Consider the following 21,799-nt stretch of genomic DNA (forward strand, 5'->3'; position numbering starts at 1 on the left):
CAATTTTCTGGCCCTGAGCTCACCTCAGAGCTGCGGCCCCGGGGACTGGGCAGTGTGAGCTGGGGTGGCCTTTGTGTGGGTCCACCGGGACCCTGAAGGGCGGGTGGTCCGGTCCTCTCCCCCTGCCACGCACAAGCTGCCCCTGCAGAGGAGACTCGGACAGCACGATCCCGATGAAAGCGCCATTGGGAGATGCCGGAGCTCCGCAAGGACGGGACAGTGACCTTGGCAATGCCGTCTGGCAGACGGCAGCCTTGAGTTGCGTGAAGACTTGTGCTCGCGAAGTTAATCAGCAGGGGTGAGCGGCTCGGTGGGAACTCTGGGGAAAACGCTCGCCTCACTGAGGACAGCCCTGTGGGCCCCCGAGAGGGAGTGGGGCCTGGCAGGAAGGAGGCCGGACTCCTGGGTCTTCACGCCCTCTGGGGGTCCTGTTCCGAAGTGGTTTGGAACACAGCTGTCCGTTTGGCGTTGCTGTGCTAGAAGTTGGATTTCACTTGGAAACCCACCAGTCATTCTAAAAGTGCTGTTCTGTGCTCTCCTTGGGTTAAAGTTTCAGTCATCCCTGTGTGTCCGTGCTTGCACGCAGCCCGGACAGCGCCACTTAATGCGGGCTCAGCCCTTGCTGGTGGGCGTGGCGGACCTGTCTCACAGAGCGAGCGGTGAGTCACGGGTGGAGGCGGGATTGGAACCGGTGTCGGCGGCACCCAGGGCCACACCTTTTCCTGCTGCTCTGTGTGGGGAGCCGGCACCAGCAAGGCTTTGCTTGGGTGTATTCCAGCAGAGGTGCAAAGGTGCGAAAGGATGCGGCGTGCTTAGGATTCAAGGTTTTTAAGTATTCCCAGTTCCCATAGGAAGGAGCACCCGTTACGTGGTGGTAGGTAAGAGGGTGTCCGAGTCCTGTCAGAGCTCTGAAAGATCTGTGGGACCCAGCACCCCTCCACAGAGTCCCGCACTCAGGAGAAAGCACGGTCGGGCCCCTTTTTGTGGGTAGGTCAGTGGAGTGGACTTTGAATTCTAAATTTGGTTTCCGGTTGTAAACTGGATCTCTTTTAAGGAGGGTTCAGTCATCCGTGAGCAAGTAGAGGAGCTTCCCCCCTTTGGAGTGAGGTTTTCATAGGAAGAGGGGTGGTCACATTAAAGTAGGGGCACCAAAGAGACCAACCCCCATCTCCCCGGTACTAAAGGTGCCGCGCGGGGTGTTGCCGTCACGTCCGACTGGGCTGGAGGGGAGAGGGACCTGCCCAGGGCACCCCCGTGACGGCGCCTGCCGGCTCAGGCCCTCAGGGACGCAGACTGGCGGCTGGTTCTCCACGCCGTCGGTTAAAAAGCGAGAGAGCGTTTGAAGATGCTACCCAATCAGCCGATGCATCTTTCTTGTTTCAAAAGTAACGCCCACCTATTATTTTAAAGTAAACAAATAATTGTAGTGATTTAAAATAAGAACACTTCTCATTGGCAGAGTACAAGGACTCATCTCCTGATCTGGAGCACTTTTGGAGATTAATCTCACTTTTACAACATCCTGATCTTTGCCTAAATTAAGAGGAAATTAGGAAGCCGCACAACCATCTGTTAGAACGATGAGCACAGTTACGTGCCGTAACGCCACACTTTCACGTAAAATGCGGTGCACGCAGAGGCGTGTGCGGGGACAGCCTGCCCGGCCGGGCCGGGCCTCTCGACTTCAGGTGAGGGAGGAGTTGTCTGGAGAAGCAGAGCCTGCTGCACGGCGACTCTGCCTGTGGCTCGTTGTCGTCGTGAGCGGGTTGGCACGCCGTGCCGCCGCGTTCCCTGCCTTGGGGACTCTGGTTTAATGCCGTCTCTGGACTTGGACTTGGGAGTCTGAATGGGCACAGGGTGACTTCTAGGTGTCAGTCACGTCATTGAGTGCTCTTAACCCACATCCCAGTCACCTGTCCCAGCGGTCCTGTGTTCGAGGTGTTCTCGCCTGCGGTGCAGCGGGGGGAGCTTAGGTTCCACAAGGCGGAGGAGTCCCTCGAACAAGGCCAAAGCCAGTGTCTGCTGGCCCCGGGGGTCTGTGGACGCGGGCCCTGCTCCTCCGCTCCCCCGGGTCACGGCGGGTCCTGTGCTGTCCGGCTGCTCACCTACTGTGACTCTCTCAGGGGTTCGTTTATTTTCAGTTGGAGAAACAGAGAGACTTCCGTCTGCGTAGCAGATAGCACGAACATCCTAGCTTATCTTTTGAAAGAGTCACAAGTGCCATTCAGACATGGTGCTGGGGCTGGCTTCCTCTCTGTCTTCATTAGGATACGGTGTCGGGGCAGGTTTTAACCTCTACACACATACGTGAGTCATAGCAACTTTAATATCTAGAATCTCTTCCTTCATTTGAAATTGTTTAGCCTTTTGTAAGTGCTGTGCTTAAGGTTGCTATTTATCAAAATACATAATACAGACTTTAAAATACTGTTTTAATGTCACTTCAACTAAAAATAGAATTTTAAACTACTTTCAGACGAATCGTGGAGGGGAACAACAGACGGACCCCCTTGCTGCTGGCGTGCCGCACAGCCCCGACGGGGTTAGAGCAGCCGTGGGAAGGCGGAGGGTGGCGGAGGGAGTGTCTGGCGGCCGGAAGAACTGCCGGGCCACCTGGCACAAGGAAGTCACGGCCAGTGAGTCAGGACACCTGCCTCTCTTAACGCAGCTGGAGTTTTCTCTTAAACTCAGTGAAGCCAGAAGAGAGGTGTGGGTGCTGGGTTTCTCTGGCTTAGACGTCAGCCTTGGGGTGTTCGAGGCCCGTGCCTTCACGTGACCTGTGCTCAGGAGGCAGGAACAGGTCAGGGCGGCTGGGCCCTGTGTGCCTCTCATAGTTAGAAAATTCACGTAGAGCACTGACATGCTGTGGGAACTCCATTTCCTTCCAACACTCAAAAGTGGTCAGAGAACTATTGCTTAGACCAGTGTGTGTGCAAAGCTCGTGAGTGGGAGGTCAGAGCTGCTTTCATAATAACCCTCAGGCACGACTTGCCTTTCTCCCTTCCTGCTTTCCCGGGTGGACGGGCCTGCCCGAGGCAGCGTGGTGCGTGGCACTGCCGTGGAAACGTTTGAGAACCCAGCTGTCTTCCAGCAAGCCAGGCGTTGCAGAGGTTTGCCCAAGTGTAGAACGGTGCCACCCGATTCGCTAGTTTGTTTGTTTTGGAAAATATATGTACATGTCACAAAAGTGTTGTTTGTGTTGGCATGCTTATTATTGCAGTCTTGAATTAACTAATTTTAAAATTCTCTCTTTTATTGTAATATGGTAGATGTCAATGGCTGTTGTTAGCGTGGCTTATGCTTCTTCGGTTTCCTTCCTTTCTGAGAGGGTTGAGGGTCGCCAGACCACCCAGCCTCTGTCGTCGAGGCCCCCGAGCCCCTGCCCAGGTCCCAGTGTGTGTGTGCACTTTAGTCTGGAGGCAAACTGTAAGAGTCTGTATTTTGAAAGATAAACTAATCTTGCTTGTTACCAACAGCCAACGCCCAATTTGATATGTATAGTTGAATCAGCTTCGGAAATTTTTTTGTAAAGAACCAGTAAGTGACTTCATTGTGTTACTAATCCAGGTGTGAGAGCAAAAGTTGGGTTTTGGAAAAAGGCTAAACAATGGCTGGGCAGTTCGGTTCATTTCTGCCACCTGTAGATCAAGTGAGACGAGGAAAGAAGGAAGTAACTTCAGGTGTCACTTCGGGGTCACCGTTGGCTCCTGGTCCAGTCAGCACCGCTGAGCTTCGTCCCCGTGTCCGTGAGCAAGGCTTCGTCAATGAGCAGAGTCCCTCAACGACTTCTGTTGTGTTTATGACTCACCGGATCTCTGTTCCAGCCGCGAGAACACCTGGTCAGAAAGGGGGGACAGACACCCCAGCCAACCCCAGCTCCCAGGAGCAGCAAAATCCCACTGAAGAACATGAGGTTGCCCGCAGGTCTCCAGGAAGGAATTCTGTGTGTTCTGGCCTCCAGACACCAGGGTCTGGCGTCTCTGTGTTCAGGGGGGAGCCTGGGGCAGGGAGCCTGGGGGGGGGGGGCGGCGGTCGCTTTCCCCTGCCGAGACACGGAGGGCTTTTGCCGGTAAAGAAAGTGGTCTTTAAAAGTGGTTTACAATTCTTCCATTAGAATGGCCAACAGAGAGATGGTTCCCCACGGACAGAACTCAGTTCACCCCCTAGCGAGGTCTGGCGATCTCTTTGCCACCCAGACTTCACAAGGTATGGTTAGGTGTCTCATTTTCTAGGTCTTTGCTGGAACTCTAATTTCCCTACTACAGAAGTGATGTTTCCACGCCAGCCTACAAAAAACCATGTTAACTGATGGAGCCTCTTTTAAGGAGTGAAGAGGTGAACAAATTTTCTCCCCAAAAACAGTTATAAAACTGGATGAACGTCTCAAAACCATTTCAGGGCTCTGGAAATTGACCAAAAGCAAAACATCAATTTGAGAAGCATTTATTCCTAAAAAGCTGCTGACTGTTGAGTGAGAACAGCGGGAATCTGTGGTATGCTCGCCTGGGGTCACCCGCCTTCTTCATTCCTTGGCAGAGTGATTCTGCTAGGGCAGGCCTGGCCGTGAGGACGTGGCTTCGATGCCGGAGGCCACGGGCTTGCTCTGGAGCGGAGGGCAGGGGCCCGTGCAGAGGCTGGCAGGGAATGCCTCCAGCTCTCCTCTCCCGAGGGCGTGTGCCCTCCACTGAACGGAAAGATCCTGGGATGGGACAGCCGTAAAGGGACGTGAGAAGCCCTGGCTGGCGTAGCTCAGTGGACTGAGCGCGGGCTGCGAACCAAAGCATCGCAGGTTCGATTCCCAGTCAGGGCACATGCCTGGGTTGTAGGCCATGACCCCCAGCAACTGCACATTGATGTTTCTCTTTCTCTCTCTTCCTCCCTCCCTTCCCTCTCTAAAAATAAATAAATAAAATCTAAAAAAAAAAAAAAGGGACGTGAGAAGATCTCTGCACAGCCCTGGCTGGCTGGAGGCTGCATCCTCGCCCTGGGGAGGCCTGGGGGGCGGGGCGGAGACTAAAAGCTGGGAAGACTTGAAAATTGCCGAACCCACACGTGGATGCATCGGCAGAGGGCAGAAGACTTACTGGTTGAAGCGTTTGAGCAGAAGCCCTGGCCAGTCATCAGCTGGCCTCTGAGATATGCAGACACAGCGTGACTCCTAGAGCATTTTGTAAATGGAGAAATAGGGGGTGAGGAGGGGAATCAGCCGATTGAAACTGTCTCTGAATGGACCCCCAGACTTCAAAGCAGCTATTATAAATCTATTCAGAGAATTTAAAGATGACCCTGACTTAACAAATAGGGGGTGTATCAATAAAGAAACAAACGATTAAAAAGAACCAAATGAAATCCCTGGAGTTTTGAAGAGTGAATAACCAAAATGAAAAATTTCCTAAAGTGCTATGTAGTGGTTTGTGATGGCTGAAGAAAGAATCAGTAAACCTAAAGGAGGATCAGTAGATATTAGCCAGTCTGTAGAACAGGTGTAAAAATGCCAGAGAAAAACAGACAGCCTCGGAGGCCTAGAAAACATCAGGTATACGGACATATGAGTAATGACAGCTCCAAAAGGAGAGTCGAGAGAGAAAGGGACAAAAAAGCATTTGAAGAAATACTGTTCTCCAGATCCAAGAAGCTCCACAAACCCCAGGTAGGATGAACACATTTTCATGACGATACATTGCAGCCACATTGGTGAAAGACGAAGACAATGAGAGCATTTTGAGAGCAGCAGGAGGAAAACAACTCATTACATACAGAGGCGCAGTGCAGTTCTTACCGGAAACGATGAAGGCCAAAGGGAAGTGGAATGCTATATTCTAAATGCTGAAAGAAAAAATTCGATCACAAGTGGTCTATCTAGCAAAATTCTCCTTCAAAAACGAGGTGGAATAGAGACGTCTGCAGACGAACAAAGTCTTGCCTCACAAGAACTTCTAAAGAAAGTCCTTCGGGTTGGAAGGTGAGGTGACAGGTGTTAACTTGAACCCACAGGGAGAAACGAAGAGCTCTGAAAGTGGCAAAGAATGGGGTTAAACATAAAAGAGGGTACACACGTAAACTTCTTTAAAGGACATACGGCGGTGTAAAGCAGTAATTACAACAGGAGCGTTTGGGCTGTAACGTACAGATGCCGTGCACGCGGTAACAGCACAGAGGATGAGGGAGAGAAGGAGCGGTATTGGGTCAAACTTGCTGTATTTTCTCAGAATCAGGTCAGTATTAGTCTGAAATAGATGGTGACAAGGTAAGATGCATGTTGTAATCCCCAGGACAAGCACTAAGAAAATAACTAAAAAATATACAGTGGGGAAAAATCAACAGGGGAGTTTAAGAAGTATGCTACCAAATATTTGTTTTAATATAAAAGAAGGCGGCTAAGGAGGAGCATAAAGGACCTGAGACATATTGTATTTTGCCATGTGTAATGTGCACTTTTTGCTCAAATTTTTGAGGGGAAAATAAGGATGCTCATTGTACATGGGTATAGTGATTACACACCTCGCTATAATAATGGGTACAATAATCCTGTGTGTAATGCACACAGAAACTTGGGTGTGCATCGCACACAGCAAAATACGGTATCCACAACAGATAGTGAAATGGCAGATGTGTATAAATCTGTGTCAATAATGACCATTAAATGTGGATCAAAAGATTGTCAGACTGCATAAAAAAAAAGATCTAACTGTAAGTTGCCTATAAGACACACTCTTTAGATATAAAGACACAAACAGTTCGAATGTAAAAAAGTGGAAAATGTATTTTGTGCCCATAGTACCCTGACAAGTGCTAGAGTAGCTGTAGGAAAAGACCGCCAGAAGCAGTAAGTAAGTGAGTTTGGCAAAGGTGCAGGGTACCAGACCAGCATACAGAAACTAGTTACATTTCTCTATGTTAGAAATAGTCTAAAAATGACAGTACAGAAACTATTTTATTTATAGTATCAAAAAGAAAATGCCTACAAATTAACTGAATGAAAGAGCTATAGTATACTTGAGAACCACAAGTTTTCACGGGTGGACAGGGCCGTCGAAGCGCCTGCCTTCCTGGAGCTGATGTTCAGGTCGGGGGAGACGGGCAGTAGGCAGGTGGACAGACGCACACGCACGGCTAGTGGCAGAGCGGTACGGATGTAATAACACGGGGGGCTGTTTCACGTGCGTTAAGAACTAGCTGGTGCCAACTAGCCAGGCGTTCCCGGAGCCAGAGGGGGCGCACTTGTGGCAGACGGGGCAGCCTGCGCCAGGCTCCCAGGAGTGGTGGGGTGTTTGGTGGTGTGTTTGGAGACCCGAGAGATGTCTAGGCTGGCCAGCATGTGGTGAGCAAGGTCGCCAATGGTATAGGACGATGTCAGAGGGGAAGGCTGGGTCCCACGGTCGTTTGAAACGCAGTGGAAATCCCCCAGGGAATTTGAAACGGGGTGCATTTGGTTAAAATACTAGTCTGACTTCCCTGTGCAGATGGGGTTGCTAGCAGGTGAGCGTGGGGCCGGGTACAGCGGCAGGAGAACCCTGGAAAGTCGGACGAGAAATGTTAGCTTAGACTAGGAGGGGACCAGTGGAGACACAGTGGGGCGGGTCCAGGGTGTGCCTTCCAGGTGGGGCCAGTGCTACGGGGCTGAAGGTGGCCGTGAGCAGGGAGAAGAGGGAGGGGTCGGCTGGTCTTGGCCTGAGCAGCTGGGCGGATCTTGTTACTTCCAAGGTGGGGAAGGCTGGGGAGAAACAGCCTGTTGGTCAAGAGTGCTGTTTTGGGGCAAGCGAAGTTTGCTATTGTTAGACACTCATACGGCAAGGTCAAGTTGGCAGCCAGGCACATCTGGCATTCAGTGCAAAAGCTTCAAGTCGTCTTAGTCCACGGAATGAAATTAGCTACAAGTGAAATTAGGACAGAACGTAAGTAAAAAGAAGGGGCTCTAGGCTTAGTATGTAGTGTAACCATTTTTTCCTGTGACTCATAACTACGATGATAGGCATGCGGGACCCCCAAAACTGGAATTATCTCCTGGAGGGTGGGCCCCTGGTAGAGCGGGCTTCCCCTGCTAGGTGACCCTTCCAGAAACCCTTGGTGTCAGTGGTCCGGCTGGCGTTACTGTGCGAGGTCAGCCGCAGCGAGTTCTGTTTGCAGACTCTTTCACCGCCCGTTTCACGATGGCTGATTTACGAGCACACCTGCCCACGCTGTGCTGAGTGTCCACTTTTTGACCAAAAATGGCGAGATCCCTATGCTCCCCATTCACCCGCTCTCACCCTGAGCAACTTTTTTTCCCCCTGGATAAAAAAAAGTCCTCAAAGCTGTGAAACAAAAAATGGCAGGCACACTAGAAGGCCTCACAATCAGTAAGTTCAAAAACTGTTTCGAACAGTGGCAAAAAAACACCTTGATAGGTTATTGCATCAGATGGACAGGACCGGGCAGGTGACTTAAGTTTAAACATGTAAAAATAAGTACACAATTTTTAATAAATAAATTCTGGGTTTTTTGGGTTCCCCCTCATATTACTAGTCTTCCTATATTGAATCATACTTGCCTTCATCAAATAAGGCCTACTTGACCTTATCTTTAAGGTCAATTATCTTAAATTACTATTAGATTACCTTGAAAATGTGCTAAACTTTTATTAAGGAATTATTCCAGTTGTCTATTACAGCATGGCAAAGCACCCCAAACTTAGTGGCTTGACAACAATTACTCTTTTTCATGGTTCTGTAGGTTGACTAGAGTTAGTTGGACACTTTTTGCATAGGGCCTGGTGTGGTGGCTCCTAAATGTTGGCTGGGACGGCTGTCATTTGAGTTCGCTTGACACCGAAGATAGTTTTGTCTGGAGGGCCATCGGGTCAGCTCTGTCGGCTGGGAGAGCAGTCGGGACCTACACTCACGGAGCACTCCCACGTCACACCTCCGTGTGGGTGGGGCTGCTCACACACGGTGGCTGGGCTCAGGGAGGCGGGCCCAGGACGAGCATTCCCAGAAACCCAGTGGGGAGCTGCAGGACTTCTTAGGACCGAGCCTGGAAATTTCGGGAACGCTTCTCCATTGCATTCTGTGGATGAGCCGGTCCAGGTTCAGGGGGCGGGGAGCTGCAGCCCCGCTCTTGCTGTACGGAGCTGCATTGCCGCGGGGAGGGTTGGTGTCGGGGGCAGCAGCCTTTGGGGACAGCCCGTCCTCTGGCCCCACACCTTCCACTCGTCCAGCGTAGAAGCGCTCTCAGGTTTCGCCCAGGAGCCCCACGGTCTTTCCGCCCTGTGGCGTCCAGCCCGAGACCTGTCCCGTGGGAGCTGAGTCGGGTCTCCGCGGGGTGAGGCCTGTGTGGATGAGCCGCCAGCACAGTCTCCTCCGGCACGGTTCTCATCGGAGGCCCGAGAGCCAAAGGGGCAGGCTTCGGTGCCCCACGTACCCGGGACACGGTGGTGCGCAGAGATGGGGTGACTGTGGTCGACACTCCTGTTAAAACTGGAGGGAAAGCTGGTCGCTCCCTGATCCGGACAGACACCTGTGTCCGCTTCCTGGGTTAGGCCCAGACCCCACCCGCACGTGGCCCTCTGTGGCACCCACCCTGCGCCGCCGCCTCCTTCACAGAGAAAGGCCCAGCGTTGCAGCGGAACAGCTGTCTTAGCTGCTACGGACCAGCGCATTGTTGGGGACCTAGAGGTCTCTTCAGTTTGAACTGTCTCGCCCTCTCTGTCCGAATTCGTGTAACTGCCTTAAAAACGACGTGGGCTTCCTGTGTATCTCACTGTGAATGCGGAGCTTTAGACAGAAACCGCACCCACAGATCTGTGGGTTAGGGCGCTTCCATTGTGTCCAACATGCTGCGGGACGAGGCCCCTGGGGGTCCCCTTGTTAGCAGAGACAGTCCAAGGCGGGCCTGTAGGATTCTTAGAAGCTCTTTTTCAATCTGAGAGGTCCTGTCAAGGGGTGCCCTTCAGCCTTTCTGAGGTGTCAGCCAGGAGTGCCCTGGACTTCGTGTTCACCTTGTTCACGTTAAGAACATTTTGCTGGCTGGGAAGACGTCCTGAGCCCTTTCTGTTTTTTTGAAATATGGCTCAAAAGTTGAACATTTTCCTTTCTGAGTTCCTCTCTTGCTCCGTCCTTTGTCATGTGCACGTAAAGGAAACCGGTTGCGCTTTATCAGGAATGTCTCTTGATTTCCCCATTAGGGCGAGCGGCGGCGCTCCCCAGATTCTGCCGCTGCAGAACACGGCGCCCCCTCTCCAGCCTGTGGTTAGTGTCCTCGCCGCCCTCGGTGTCGTCGCCAGCAGCCCCCAGCCTGTCCCGCCGCCCCTGCCACCCCGGGTTTTGTGTGGATGGTGCCCTGGTTTCACCAGCTTCCGTTCTGGTCGTGTCTCTACACCAAACGCAGTGGCCTGAAATAAACAGGGGCATTATTTTCCTTACAATGTCGTGGGTCAGGAATTTGGGAGAGGCGCAGCTGGAGAGGCACCTCTCTCTCGTATGACGTCAGCTTCTTCACTCACGGATCTTAGGACTTGGCACTGCATGGACCCCCCCCCCCCCAGCACTCCATCCATCCGTTCTCTGGCTCATCCTCCGGAACCTGTGGCGTTGGGGGGGGGGGGGGGCGGGGCTCAGGATTGTCACGCTTCCCTGACACCCAGCTCCCGGAAGGCAGGAAGTAGAAACCGCCCCGTGAGTTATGGGCTGCGCCTGGATGGGGCGATGTGTTACTTCTGCCTCAGCCTGCTGGCCAGTGCAGGTGGGGGCCAGCGTGGGTAGGAAAGCAGGGGTCCTGCAGGTTGGGGGGTGCCCAGGTTGTAGGAGGGCACACGACTGGGCGACGTTGCTGCCGCATCTTGGGAAAGTGCAATCTGCCATGTGACTTCCAGATGTTATTTTCAGTTTGACTTGTCAACACCGTGTAAGTATGCATTATGCTATTTCATCAGGTACAGCTTTCAGGAACATAGTAACTTTGTAAAACACCTGAATTAGGAAGTTTCCTCATTTTCCTGTGCTCAGGAATGTTCAAACAGATCAGAATTACCTATTTGTCTAAAGCTTGAAGGCACTCTTTCATAAAACCACCTGAGCCCTGGGTTGGTGTGGCTCAGTGGACTGAGCGGCGGCCTGCAAACCAAAGGGTCGCTGGTTCAGTCCCCGGTCGGGGCACGTGCCTGGGTTGCGGGCCGGGTCCCTGGTAGGCAGGGGGGATGCAAGAGGCAGCCACACATTGATGTTTCTCTCCCTCTTTCTCCTTCCTTTCCCCTCTTTGAAAAGAAATAAAATATTTAAAAAAAACATGTGAATTGCCTACATGGAGAGTTTAAGATTTTAACTTAGTCAAATATATTGTTTTTTCCTTATTCATTTCTTCATTCATACATGGGTATGTGTATGTGTGTATACACACACATATATGTTTAGAACGTGACTTCCCCCACTTGAGCACATTTGAATCTGTGCCGCAGCTGCAGTGCGTTTCGGTTTTGTATTGCACGTGTAGTTCTTTGCGCTGTCTAGGCTGCGCAGATGGAGGGACGGCACCCTCCCCCCCGCCGACTGGGAACCAACCAGGGGATCATCCGTCATTCTCATTCATTTGCACTGGGGCTCTCACTCACGCAGCGTCACGCAACGTCACGCAACGTCACGCATTCTGGGGTCAGTGTCCGGGTCTGCGGTCTCTCTATTGATGTGTAAATTCCTTCCCCCTCGCTGTGTTTTTAATTGTGGTAACCCTCTTCCAAGCATTTTAAGACCGAAAACCACTAAATTTTCACACCTAAAACTGTGAGTAAACGCACACCAATGCACACACAGGACGTACGCACGCTCGCAGACTGTCCAGGGCAAGTTTAGAAAACCCTGCTGAGAGTTGGTGTGGTGTGTGTTTTGTGTTAAATTCTGTTTTCTAGAAAGATGGAAAAATGAGCAGAACGGACCACAGCACTGACAGTGCTGTGCGCGAGTGTGGTTCTCAGGTACTGGAGTCGGCGTGTGGCGGCCGCTCCGGGGGTGGGGGGCGGGTGCAGCCGGTAAGCGGGTGCGTTTGCCGCTGGAGAGGGTGCAGAACTCCAGTACACCGGGGCCACCAGTGCTCAGGAGTCCTCACAGCTCGTTGGAGAGAGCCCTGGTGGGGTAGATCTAGTAACACTGACGTTTTGAACCCTATCAAATGGTTAATAAATTACTTAAATGTATTCTTTAACAAAATGAATCTTTATTTTCACTAATCTAGCTTATTTTTGTTTTCCAGATATTGTTTTGTGTTTGCTTTGGGATACCTCATAGTGTGCCAAATTACTAGAGTCTATATCTTTGATTATGGACAATATTCCGCTGATTTTTCAGGGTAAGATAAAACCTTCAATTTAGTAGCCTGTTTTTTTTCTATTCTAACATGTTCATTAAAGGACAAAATATCGTTGCATTTAGTAGTTCGAATGAAAAGCTAGTACTAAACATTTTAGTTGAAAAGTCCTTTATGAATTTAAAAATTTTCTTCTTGTAAAGTGATCTTGTGTAGTGTTACATTAAGTCACAAAAATAACCTATCCTTTTAAATTGCCTTAAAATATTCTAAATACATAGCACTTGAATTTGTCACATGGCGTTCTCATATTGAAAGTGTCCCCTGACTCGGATAGAAATGTCTGCCGTCAGTTGTAGCAGCGGCCGGTCGCCCCCTGGAGCCGGCACCTTGGCCGCCCACCCTCGCCGCCCACCCCTGCTCTCTCTGCTCTCCATGTGCTGCTTGGATGGCCACCCGCTCTTGCCTCTTCGCACCCGTGGGGCCCCCTCTGGACCAGAGGCCCTCGGGCCAGCGCGTCCGTCTGGATTTCCCAGGGAGACCCGCAAGCCCGTGGTGGTTCTCCGTCTCTCTCATGGAACGCTCTGTGTTCTTAACGTGCAGTGCTCAGCGGGGCGGCGGAAATAACTTCTGCCTTCGGCTCCTCTGCAGGGGATCTGGTCCCCCTCTGCCTGTAACAGAACCGACTGCACGCCTGCTGGGGGATGAGCGCGCCTGAGTCTGCACCTGAGCTGGCCCACTCCTGGTCTTTGGAAAGGGGCGTGGCCCACAACGGGGGCCAGGTGCGGGAGGTGCAGATAAGCCTCTGTCTGCTCTGTGGCCAGCCCGCCCGCTTTCCCTGTTCAACGAGATACAACAGACCTACTTTTAAGTCAGTCCTGAGTCACCTGGACAGGGTTAATGATGACCAGAAAACCCAGTTTAAGGATAACTACAGGGGGAAACAAAACAAATCATGGTGTCTATGAAAAAAAAATGTCCAACAGTAGAAATGGACCAAAGGTGGATGAGCTTAGAGAAAAATCACTGCTGTGAAATGAGAGAATTTTATGAGATGAAACGCCCTTTTGTCCTTAATGAAAGTAAAGTGGATTTTACTTTCATTAAACAGGTTTTAAAAATAAGCTTGGATGAAAGGAGATTGCATTCAAAGGAACAAAAGCAAGCCAGAGCAAAACTGAGTCAATATGCTAAAAAACTGGAGAGTGCAATTGGCAGGGTGTTGGCTAGACCTGAGAACCCCCCCCGGGATTCAGAGAAGGATGGCGGATGTGGGGGGGGGTTCTGGCTGAGCAGGCGTGGGCGTTCCTTGAGGAAGCGGGCCGAGGGGCGGGGCCAGCAGGCGAGTGGGGCCACCACGGACGCCTGCGTGAACTCGAAGCGAGCCCCTGGTCCCGGGCTGTCAGCGGACTGGGGAAGGCAGGGACTGGCTGTGTGTGTTTGGAAGGGCCCAGTCACTCAGGCCGGTCCCGTTCCTGAGATCAGCGCCTGCCCTGGCCCTGCCCACCTCGGTGTCCCTGATGCCCGGCAGGGAGGGCGTGAGATACACACTCGCTGAGTCTGCACTGTCCTGCTTCAGGAAGGAAGGGAGTAGAAAGCTCAGCGGGAAAGACGTGGGAGAAGAACTAACGCGGCACAGAAAGACCTGAGCAGCGGGGGCCGCGCTGGCCTGTCCAGGGGGTCGAGTCCCAGCTCCGAGCGCTTGCAGGACGGTAACTAAGAGGGAACGAAGCTTGTAGCATAAAACAGAGACAAAAAGGGTACCATTGACGAATGCAGTCCGTGCGTGTTGATAGTAGAAATGTTAGCAGCAGCAGCAACTGGCTCGACAGTGTAGTTAAATCGTGGACCTTCCCACGGACACGGGCGTCCCAGGACCACGGGCGCGTGCCCGAGGCACCGAGCGGACGAGGCTCTGGCTGGCCGTTCCTCAGCCCCTTCTGCCTGCGTTTCTCTGGTTCCCGTTGGGGGATTCCACCGAGTGTTTGACTAAAAAACACGGTGCTGCTTAGCATCGGTAGCCCATGGGGTTTAAAAGCAGTTTAACGCAGCTGAGCTGGAATGTTTGGTGGTGGTCGGCGGTGTGAGTGCTGACTTGGGCAGCGAGCGCAGTGTTGGCTGGGCCCTCACAGCCCCCGCTTGGGCTTGATCTTGGCCACGAGCTCTTTCATTTCCCTTACCTGCTACGCCAAACTCTTGTTCCTCCCTCGCTCGTGGGGGAGGGGCTCCCTGCTAGGAAAAAAATGACATGAATCACCGTCCTTCCACAACAAGTATCTGTTTCTCACTCCCTGTATAGGCCCCTGAGGCGGGACCGTCTCCACAGTCACTTAGGCAGCCGGGCTCCTCCCTTGCGCCGGCCCCTCCCCCACGGTCAGAGCATCCCTCCATCCCTCCACCGGGCTGCAGGGGGCGCCGGGCAGCATGCCCTCACCGCACCCACTCTCACTCAGGTGGGGGGAGTGGTCACAGGACCCCACTACTAGAGGGCAGTTTACATTAAGAGCAAAATGCCCGTTCTTTTTTTTTTTAAACAGCTTTAATGACATGGATTTAAGTGTTTTGCTGAAATTTAAAATTGTACTTAAAACATTTAAAATTACATTCAAAGATTCAGTATGTGGGAGAAAAATAACGTAGCATTTTAAAGATGGGCAGTCTGATATAAAACTCTAAGTAAATGTGTAGTTTTTATCGATTAGGAAAAAAACAGTTGGCCGTTCCCAGTGAACTGATACATATTAGAAACGCAGTAGCTGAGGGGACCATCCCGGCAGAACTAAGTCGAAGGGCCCTCTCTCTCTCCATTTTTTTTTATTTTATTTATTTATTTTTAGAGGAAAGGGAGAGAGAAAGAGAGAGAGAGAGAAACATCAATGTGCGGTTGCTGGGGGCCGTGGCCTGCAACCCAGGCATGTGCCCTGGCTGGGAATCGAACCTGCGATGCTTTGGTTCCTTTTTTTTTTTTAAATGGACACGGGAGCGAGCAGAAGCCCCGTGGAGGCAGGCTGCCCCCTTAACAGCAGCCCTGGGCGTTGAGGAACTGAGTGTGTTACTGCACAGGAGACCCTGACGCTGTACAGTAGCCATCCAACGGGTTGGCTGCTGAAGAAGGTAGAATTGAATAAAGTGACCCCCCCTTTGTGCTGAGGGGTCCCGTCCCCCAGAAACCGGAAGCTCGGGAAGTGGAGCCAGGCTCTGTCAGAGGAAACCCAGGGAGTGCTTCCGTACGGGCAGCCTCGCCTGCACCAGGTGTGGGAAAGGTATCGTGTGTGTTTTGGGGGTGGGGGGGGGGGTTCAAGAGACATTTCAGATGTGGCATGGATGAGGGGGCCCTGTCCGTAGACGGGAGTCTGTCTCTGCAGAAAGGCTGAAACGCTGCCGAGGCGGCTGGCTCTGGGCAGGCGGACACGAGGGAGGTGCAGAGCAGCGGAGTGCCTTTCCTTCAGCGGCGGCGGCGATCTGTTAGAAAATGTAACAGGGACAGGATCCCAGTCTCGGGAGCAATGCGAACTGTGAAATACCTAGAAATTCCCGTAGAAGGAAACACATGGGACCTCAGGGCAGGAAACTGTTAAACTCGACTGTGGGACTTAAAAGACCGTCCGAGGAGAATCGGGTCCGGTCTGCGTGGGCAGTGGGCCGGTGCTGCGCAGGAGGCCACGCCCCTCCGGTGCGCCTTCAGAGCACTGTGGCCCAGGTCAGGGCCGGGTGCCTGAGCGCAGCGCGGCAGGGAGAGAGTGCTGCTTGTAAAGCCAGCGGCTCGTGAGCACGCCAGGGGTGGCAAGTCACCGGCAGAGCCGGAAGGGCGGCCCGGAGAAGGGTGGGGGAGGGTCCTTGGGGAACGCCCTCTGGGCTTTGGGGCACCAGGCGCAAAGGCAGGTGCTTGCCTCCTGCACAGGTGGAAGCAAGAGCAGAGTTCCTGGCACGAAGGGAACGAGCTCTGGTTGGAATAAGTTGATTTTTGTGGCGCCGGAGGGGCGGCTTAGGGGTCCACCGGAGGGGTCCATGGGACGTACGTTTCCGTTCGAATCAAGGGTGTATTTAAAGCTAACCGGAGACAGCGCCAGACGCCCGGTGAAGGTCTCACCCCGGGTACTGCTGAGTGTGCACTCAGCCGCAGTCCAGGAGCACGTGCTGTACCTTTGCTCAGTGCCGCGTGCTGTCGGCGGGGGGCGGGGACAGTCCTGACCGGCGTGAAAGGGGCAGGCCGTCGGGTGCACGGGCGTGACTGCCACGCCCCCTCCTTACAGAAAGCCTCACTGGGCAGGAGCCGGAGCGCAGACAGCCCTGTGCCCTGTGCCGGGCCCCAGGGGGCTCCTCGCTGGCCTTTCATCCTCCTCTCCCTCCTCCTCTCCCTCCTCCTCCCACCGCCCGGGCCGCAACGCCTGCTGGAGGTGTCCTCCCTCCGTTCCCCTGCCTGAGGCTCCCTCTCGGCTCCCCACACTGTCCTTCCGATCGCTCCTCTGGCTCTTCCCACGCCTGGTCACTCACACTGCGGCTGCCCCGCTGTCTGGAGAGACGGCACTTGGTAGCCGTGGTTGTGACCGGCCGTGCCCTGGCTGAGCGGCGGCCCAGCTCTCGGTACACGCGAGTTCCGGTAAACCTCTGCCGCATCTCAGACGCCGTTCAGGCATCCGCCATGTTGCTCTTGTGTTTAATCCACACGGCGGCGTCCTCGCCCCCTTGTACAGGCACTCGGGGGGAGTGAAGAGGCTTCCCGGTCTCCCGAGGCTGGTGCGCAGTGGGGTGGGGATCCCGGGCGAGTTCTCTGGCACGCGTTCGGCTCCCGTGCACCACGTCTCCCCAGCCGTCCGATGGGCATCTCCCACCAACCCCCTAAAACTGCACCCCTGCTTTGCCGGCCCTGCTCCTGCTGCTGTCCCTCCCGGCGGCTCCCCCTCCGGGCGGCTGCCCTGTCCAGAGCCTCGGGTCATCGCACCACACACCTTGCCTCGAGTCCACTCTCATCATTGCCGACCCCGATGGCTCGACCTTCCGGGGGTGGCTACGCTGGCTGCCCTGGAGACCGCCCGGGCTGTCCCCGTGCCCTTCTGCCCGTCTGTCCCCACCCTGGCACCACAGTCCTCTGCCGGGAACCCTTGTGTGTCGTCCCGGCGCCCCATAAAGGCCTGCTCGATCCGACCACCTGCTGCCTGTCCTTACCTTTGCTTCCTGTTCCCCTACTCACCTGCCCGTCACTTCTGAGCCCTCCGACCTGCCGCTCACGCTCCTGCCTGAGGGCCCTTGCGTGTGTGGTTCTCCCCCCCCCCGCCCGGGACCGGCTCACCCCCGACCTCCGCGTGGCCTGCTCCCTGACTGCAGAAGTTCTCTGTGCACATGTCACCTTCTGGGCCGGGCTGATTCTCACCCGTGTCCTGGCACCCCCATGGACCCCCCACCCCCGCTGCCTTCTGCTCAGCACTTAGCAGCATCTGAACATCTGATATTTTCTCCTGTTAGTTGGTTTATTTTCTGTCTCTCACTAATGCAGTACAAATTCCATGGTGGTGAGAGCTCTGTCTTGCTCACGGCTGGGTCTGGTGCACTGTAGGCGCTTACCAAGTACTTGTCTTCCGAATGAGGGAGGAAAGCGAATGAATGAATGGGTGTGGCATGGAAGCTGGTGGCCTTGCCCGTGGTCTCTCACTGCGTGTGTGTTTGTGGCTTTTTCTGTGATCTCTCACTGTGTGTGTATTTGTGGTCTTGCCCGTGATCTCTCACTGCGTGTGTGTTCGTGGCCTTTCCCGTGACCTCTCACTGGGTGCTCGTTTGACGTCAGGTAAGAGGAGTTTATTTGGGTTCAGTGGGTTTGGTTGTTTAGAAATGGCAGTGGGCAGTCAAAGCTGCCTCGGTCATTACATAATTTGTCCCCTGGTGGTGAGCTGGCCTTTGACCTCGCGGGCGCTGCACTGGCTTTGCAGGTGAGTGCGCAGGAGCCGGAGTTGGCGTGAGAGGAGGGACTGTTTCTAGCACTCACGCTCTGATGATGTTTAACTGCAGCCGAGGTTTGCTGTGGGATGGAACTTAAATCCTGTTGTTCTCAGTCTGTGTAGAAAAAATGGAGGCATGGCATGTAAGCGTATAGCTTTTGCATCCTTTTCTTTTTTGAAACTTCAAGAAGTCTAGAGTCTTAGTTTTTTACACCAGACAGGTGTTTCTTTATATTACCTGAGACTGTCTCATCAGTTGGAGCATTGCCCGTGAACAGCTGGACCCCTGTTTCCCGCACGCCCGGCAGAGCGCCAGTGGCAGAAGCACCTGCCCTTCCACTTGGGCTTCGTGCCGTCGTGAGGAAGGGACAGTGGCTGCATCCGAGGCCCCGACCTCCCTCGGAGGCGGCTCTGCAGCCACCTGCTTCCTCTCCCTCCTCCGACTCCAGCCTCCCCTCGAGGGAAACACCACGTCTCTCCGACTCTCGGAAACGTGTCTCAGACTTTCTAGCAGCTGGGAGGTGATTCACTCACACCTGAGGCCTCGCTAGGCGCGCAGTCCGCAGGTGGTCAGAACGTCAGTGCAGGTGTTCGGGAGTAGCCGTGTGGCCGCTCTGCTCGGCTGTGAGATGGGTGTTCATGAGCCCAGTGTACCGCAGAGAAGATCGCTGCAGGTAATCTCTCTGTGACAGTGGAAATGTTTCCACTCAGTGGAAGGTTCTCTTCGCACCCTGCGTTTTGCTGCGACAGACTGGGGTGTGTCCTGCCCTCCCCATCCCCCTTCTGTCCCCCGGTCACACACACGTCTGTGACGGGCTGGCCTGTCCGCATCCCCCTCTGGCTCCCTTTCCTGAGCTCTCATTCACCGTCTGTCCCTCGCCGAAGTTTTCCTGCGGTGCCTTCTTGCTGCTGTTCACAAGGCGCTCCTCCTGGTCACTCCCTAGTGACAGTGTCTGCTGTGGTTGTGCCCTCACGGTCCCCGCTCTGGCACCTCCCCACGATGGGCTGGGCCAGAGGCTGTGCAGCTGCCACTCGCTGAACCCTGGAGGGAGCGCCCAGGGCTGAAGGTCACCCCAGAGGGAACACAGAGAGGGTGGGGCGGGGGAAGGGCGGGCTGCCAGCCCTTGGGGCCGCGTGCGGCCAGGTGCCGCAGGCGCGGAGGTGAGCAGGGCGCTGCCCCTGCTGTGCCCGGAGAGTAAACACGCAGTCGCAGAGCGGCGGGGCGGATGCTGTCCAGCGCAGAGGGGGATGCACAGGAGGGAGGGAGTGCGATCGGCGCACGGAAGGGGCAATAGGTATCGACACTTGGAAGACTCCGTTTATTTGGTGTTTAAAAAATGCTTACTCAGCACAGATGGAGTGCCAGGCGCTGTGCTGGGTGCTGGGGGTTCAGCGGTGAGAAGGCGTGTCAGCACCTCACTTCTCGGGCTTCGGAAACGACCCCGGTGGCCCGATCGGCGACACGGCCCCAGGCGTGGGGATCTCGGGAGGAAGCGGCCTGATGGGGGGCCGAGTGCAGGGCGCATGCCTGTGGGCGGAGGGCGTGGGCGGAGGGCGTGCGCACTTGGAACGCCCCGGCTGCTCTCCGGGCTGCTCACGCCGGGGGTGGGGGGTGGGGGGGGCAAGGCGGGCTCACCGGCGGTGTGCACAACACGGGGGTGGGGGTCGTTCCTGTATTGTTTCCTCTCTGTTGTGTCATTTCCAGATGGACGACTGTGACGCTGCTTTTGCCCCACCCAGCATGCAGTATGTCACTACGTCGATGACAAATTTAGTAATTGTTTTACCAGTTGTCACTGTGTTTTAAGATGACACGGACGTTAGAATTCAGAACTGAAGGGTATTTTATCGTTCACTGGTGAACCGAACAATGAAGAGAATTAGGCAGAGTGAGAAAATGACTCTTTTCTCCCAGGGAAACAGGGAGCACGGGGCATTTTTGTGACCCTCCAAGGCACGTGAAGCTCCTTGCAAAGCTACCCCGCTCCCGGTGTCCAGGGCGTCCTGGCGGGTGGGCTGGCTGGAGCGTGGTTTCCCGAGTGGGAGCCGTGCAAACAGGCAGCTGCCCTATGTGGGTGGGGGCGGGGGCTTCGGGGCATGGCCGCCTCCCTGCCCGGCGGCACTCTCAGCGCCCAGCTGTCCTGAGGCCCAGCCCCAAGAGGACGAGAGGTCAATCCGGGAAGGTCTGGGCACCTAAGTGCCAGTGGGAGGAGTGTTTCACACAAACCCTTCACGGGGTGGCGGCCACTGTGAAAAGTCGTCTGCTTTCCCTGCGCGGTTAGCGGTTAGCGGGCCTCCGGTCCTGTCGGAAGCACCCACACTGGGAAAACACCACGGGTGCAGACAGGCCGCACGTCCGTGGCTCCTTGTGCTGTGCAGGGCTAACACGGTAAAAACACCAGCGTGCTTGACTGGTCCAGCCACTGTGTCCACTAACACTCCCTGCCGCTGGAGCCTGGCCGGTCACGGCATCCGGTCGGTGGGTCAGCGAGGCCCGAGGACCGATGTCAAGGACTTGGTGGCGTGGACCAGCTGTCTCAGTGGGCCATGTGGACGGGGTCGGTGTCCTGCAAGGGCTTGGAGATGCCGGTGTCTCGCTGCAAGTGACAGTGGACACTGACCAGCCCGGCGCTCGGAGCTGGGGGGGCGAGCGGGGCCGACTGGCCGGCTGCGGTCTGCCCCTCCCCCCGCCCGGCTGCCCTCTCCCGAGGCGCGTGCGGGGGTGGCCGTGCGCACGCAGAGGGCTCACGCTCTCCCCGCACGCTTCCTCGACGTTCCAGAGGCAGGAGTGACGAACCCGGGGCTCGTGCCTTGGTGCTCACGCCTGTGAGCTGATGGAACAAAGTAACAGTTAGAGGGCAGAAACGTGTCCTGGGCGTTTTCTCACGTGGCTTTAACATTTCTTCCTTTCTAAGTTATCCATTCAGTTAGAGACGATAACATTTGCCAAAATAATGCTAATTATCTGTGACATGATTTTAAAGTCGCCTTTCCTCAGGGGTGTGCCCCGGTGTGTGGGCTCTAGGGGCGGTCTGTGGGAGGAGGGGGGTCCTCACCAGGCCCTTGCCCCCCGGGGTGCCTGGCTCCGGGGGCAGGGAGATGGGCGCAGGTCCTTCTCCTTCCTCCCCCGGTTCCGTCGTCCTGTCTGCTCCGTGTTTCTTACCCAGACTCCTCTAGCGCTCTACCTGCTCCCCTCGTCCCAGCAGTTCGCGCTCCACCTTAAAGCACAGCCCCGGGGCAGGAGGCAGCTCGGGGCTTTGGGAAAGTGCTGAGGCAGAGCTGGGTGGCGGAGTCCGAGTTTCTCGTGGTCCTATCCCCTCTGGGGCCTCCCTGTCTCCCGCACAGTGAGGCCGGGCCACAGCCCTGCCCCCTGGGGTCTCGGGCCATGCGTGAGCTTTCCCCTCTGCTCCGACGGCGAGGCCTGGCCCCCACCTCCCGCACCAGCCCGCACCGCAGCCACTCCCCGCCCCAGGTCTCCTTCGGGTGAACTCGGTCCGGGGCCCTGTCAATGTGTAAGCACACTGAGCTGTTTTCCCTGCATCGTAACTGTTGTGTTAACTGTGCTCTTTCAAAACATTTGTTGTTTTGCCACA

At 54.8% G+C, this 21,799-nt stretch overlaps 1 protein-coding gene across 5 annotated transcripts in view; it reads left to right on the plus strand.

Moving 5' to 3' along the window:
* The window catches only part of MBOAT2 (membrane bound O-acyltransferase domain containing 2), a 68,640-nt gene that overhangs the window by 29,362 nt on the left and 17,479 nt on the right, over positions 1-21,799 (plus strand). For 3 of the 5 annotated variants that reach the window (XM_045844542.1, XM_045844544.1, XM_045844547.1), the window contains one exon: positions 12,220-12,315. The exons of 1 other annotated variant lie outside the window; for it this stretch is intronic. In XM_045844542.1, the coding sequence (XP_045700498.1) occupies positions 12,220-12,315 (96 nt within the window). Of the gene's footprint in view, positions 1-12,219; positions 12,316-19,478; positions 19,502-21,799 lie in introns of those variants that run through there. One more of the 5 variants, XM_045844545.1, reaches the window with a different exon arrangement.

Source organism: Phyllostomus hastatus, unplaced genomic scaffold (genome assembly GCF_019186645.2).
Source record: "Phyllostomus hastatus isolate PE091 unplaced genomic scaffold, TTU_PhHast_1.1 phas_contig_402, whole genome shotgun sequence".
Classification (NCBI taxonomy): domain Eukaryota; kingdom Metazoa; phylum Chordata; class Mammalia; order Chiroptera; family Phyllostomidae; genus Phyllostomus; species Phyllostomus hastatus.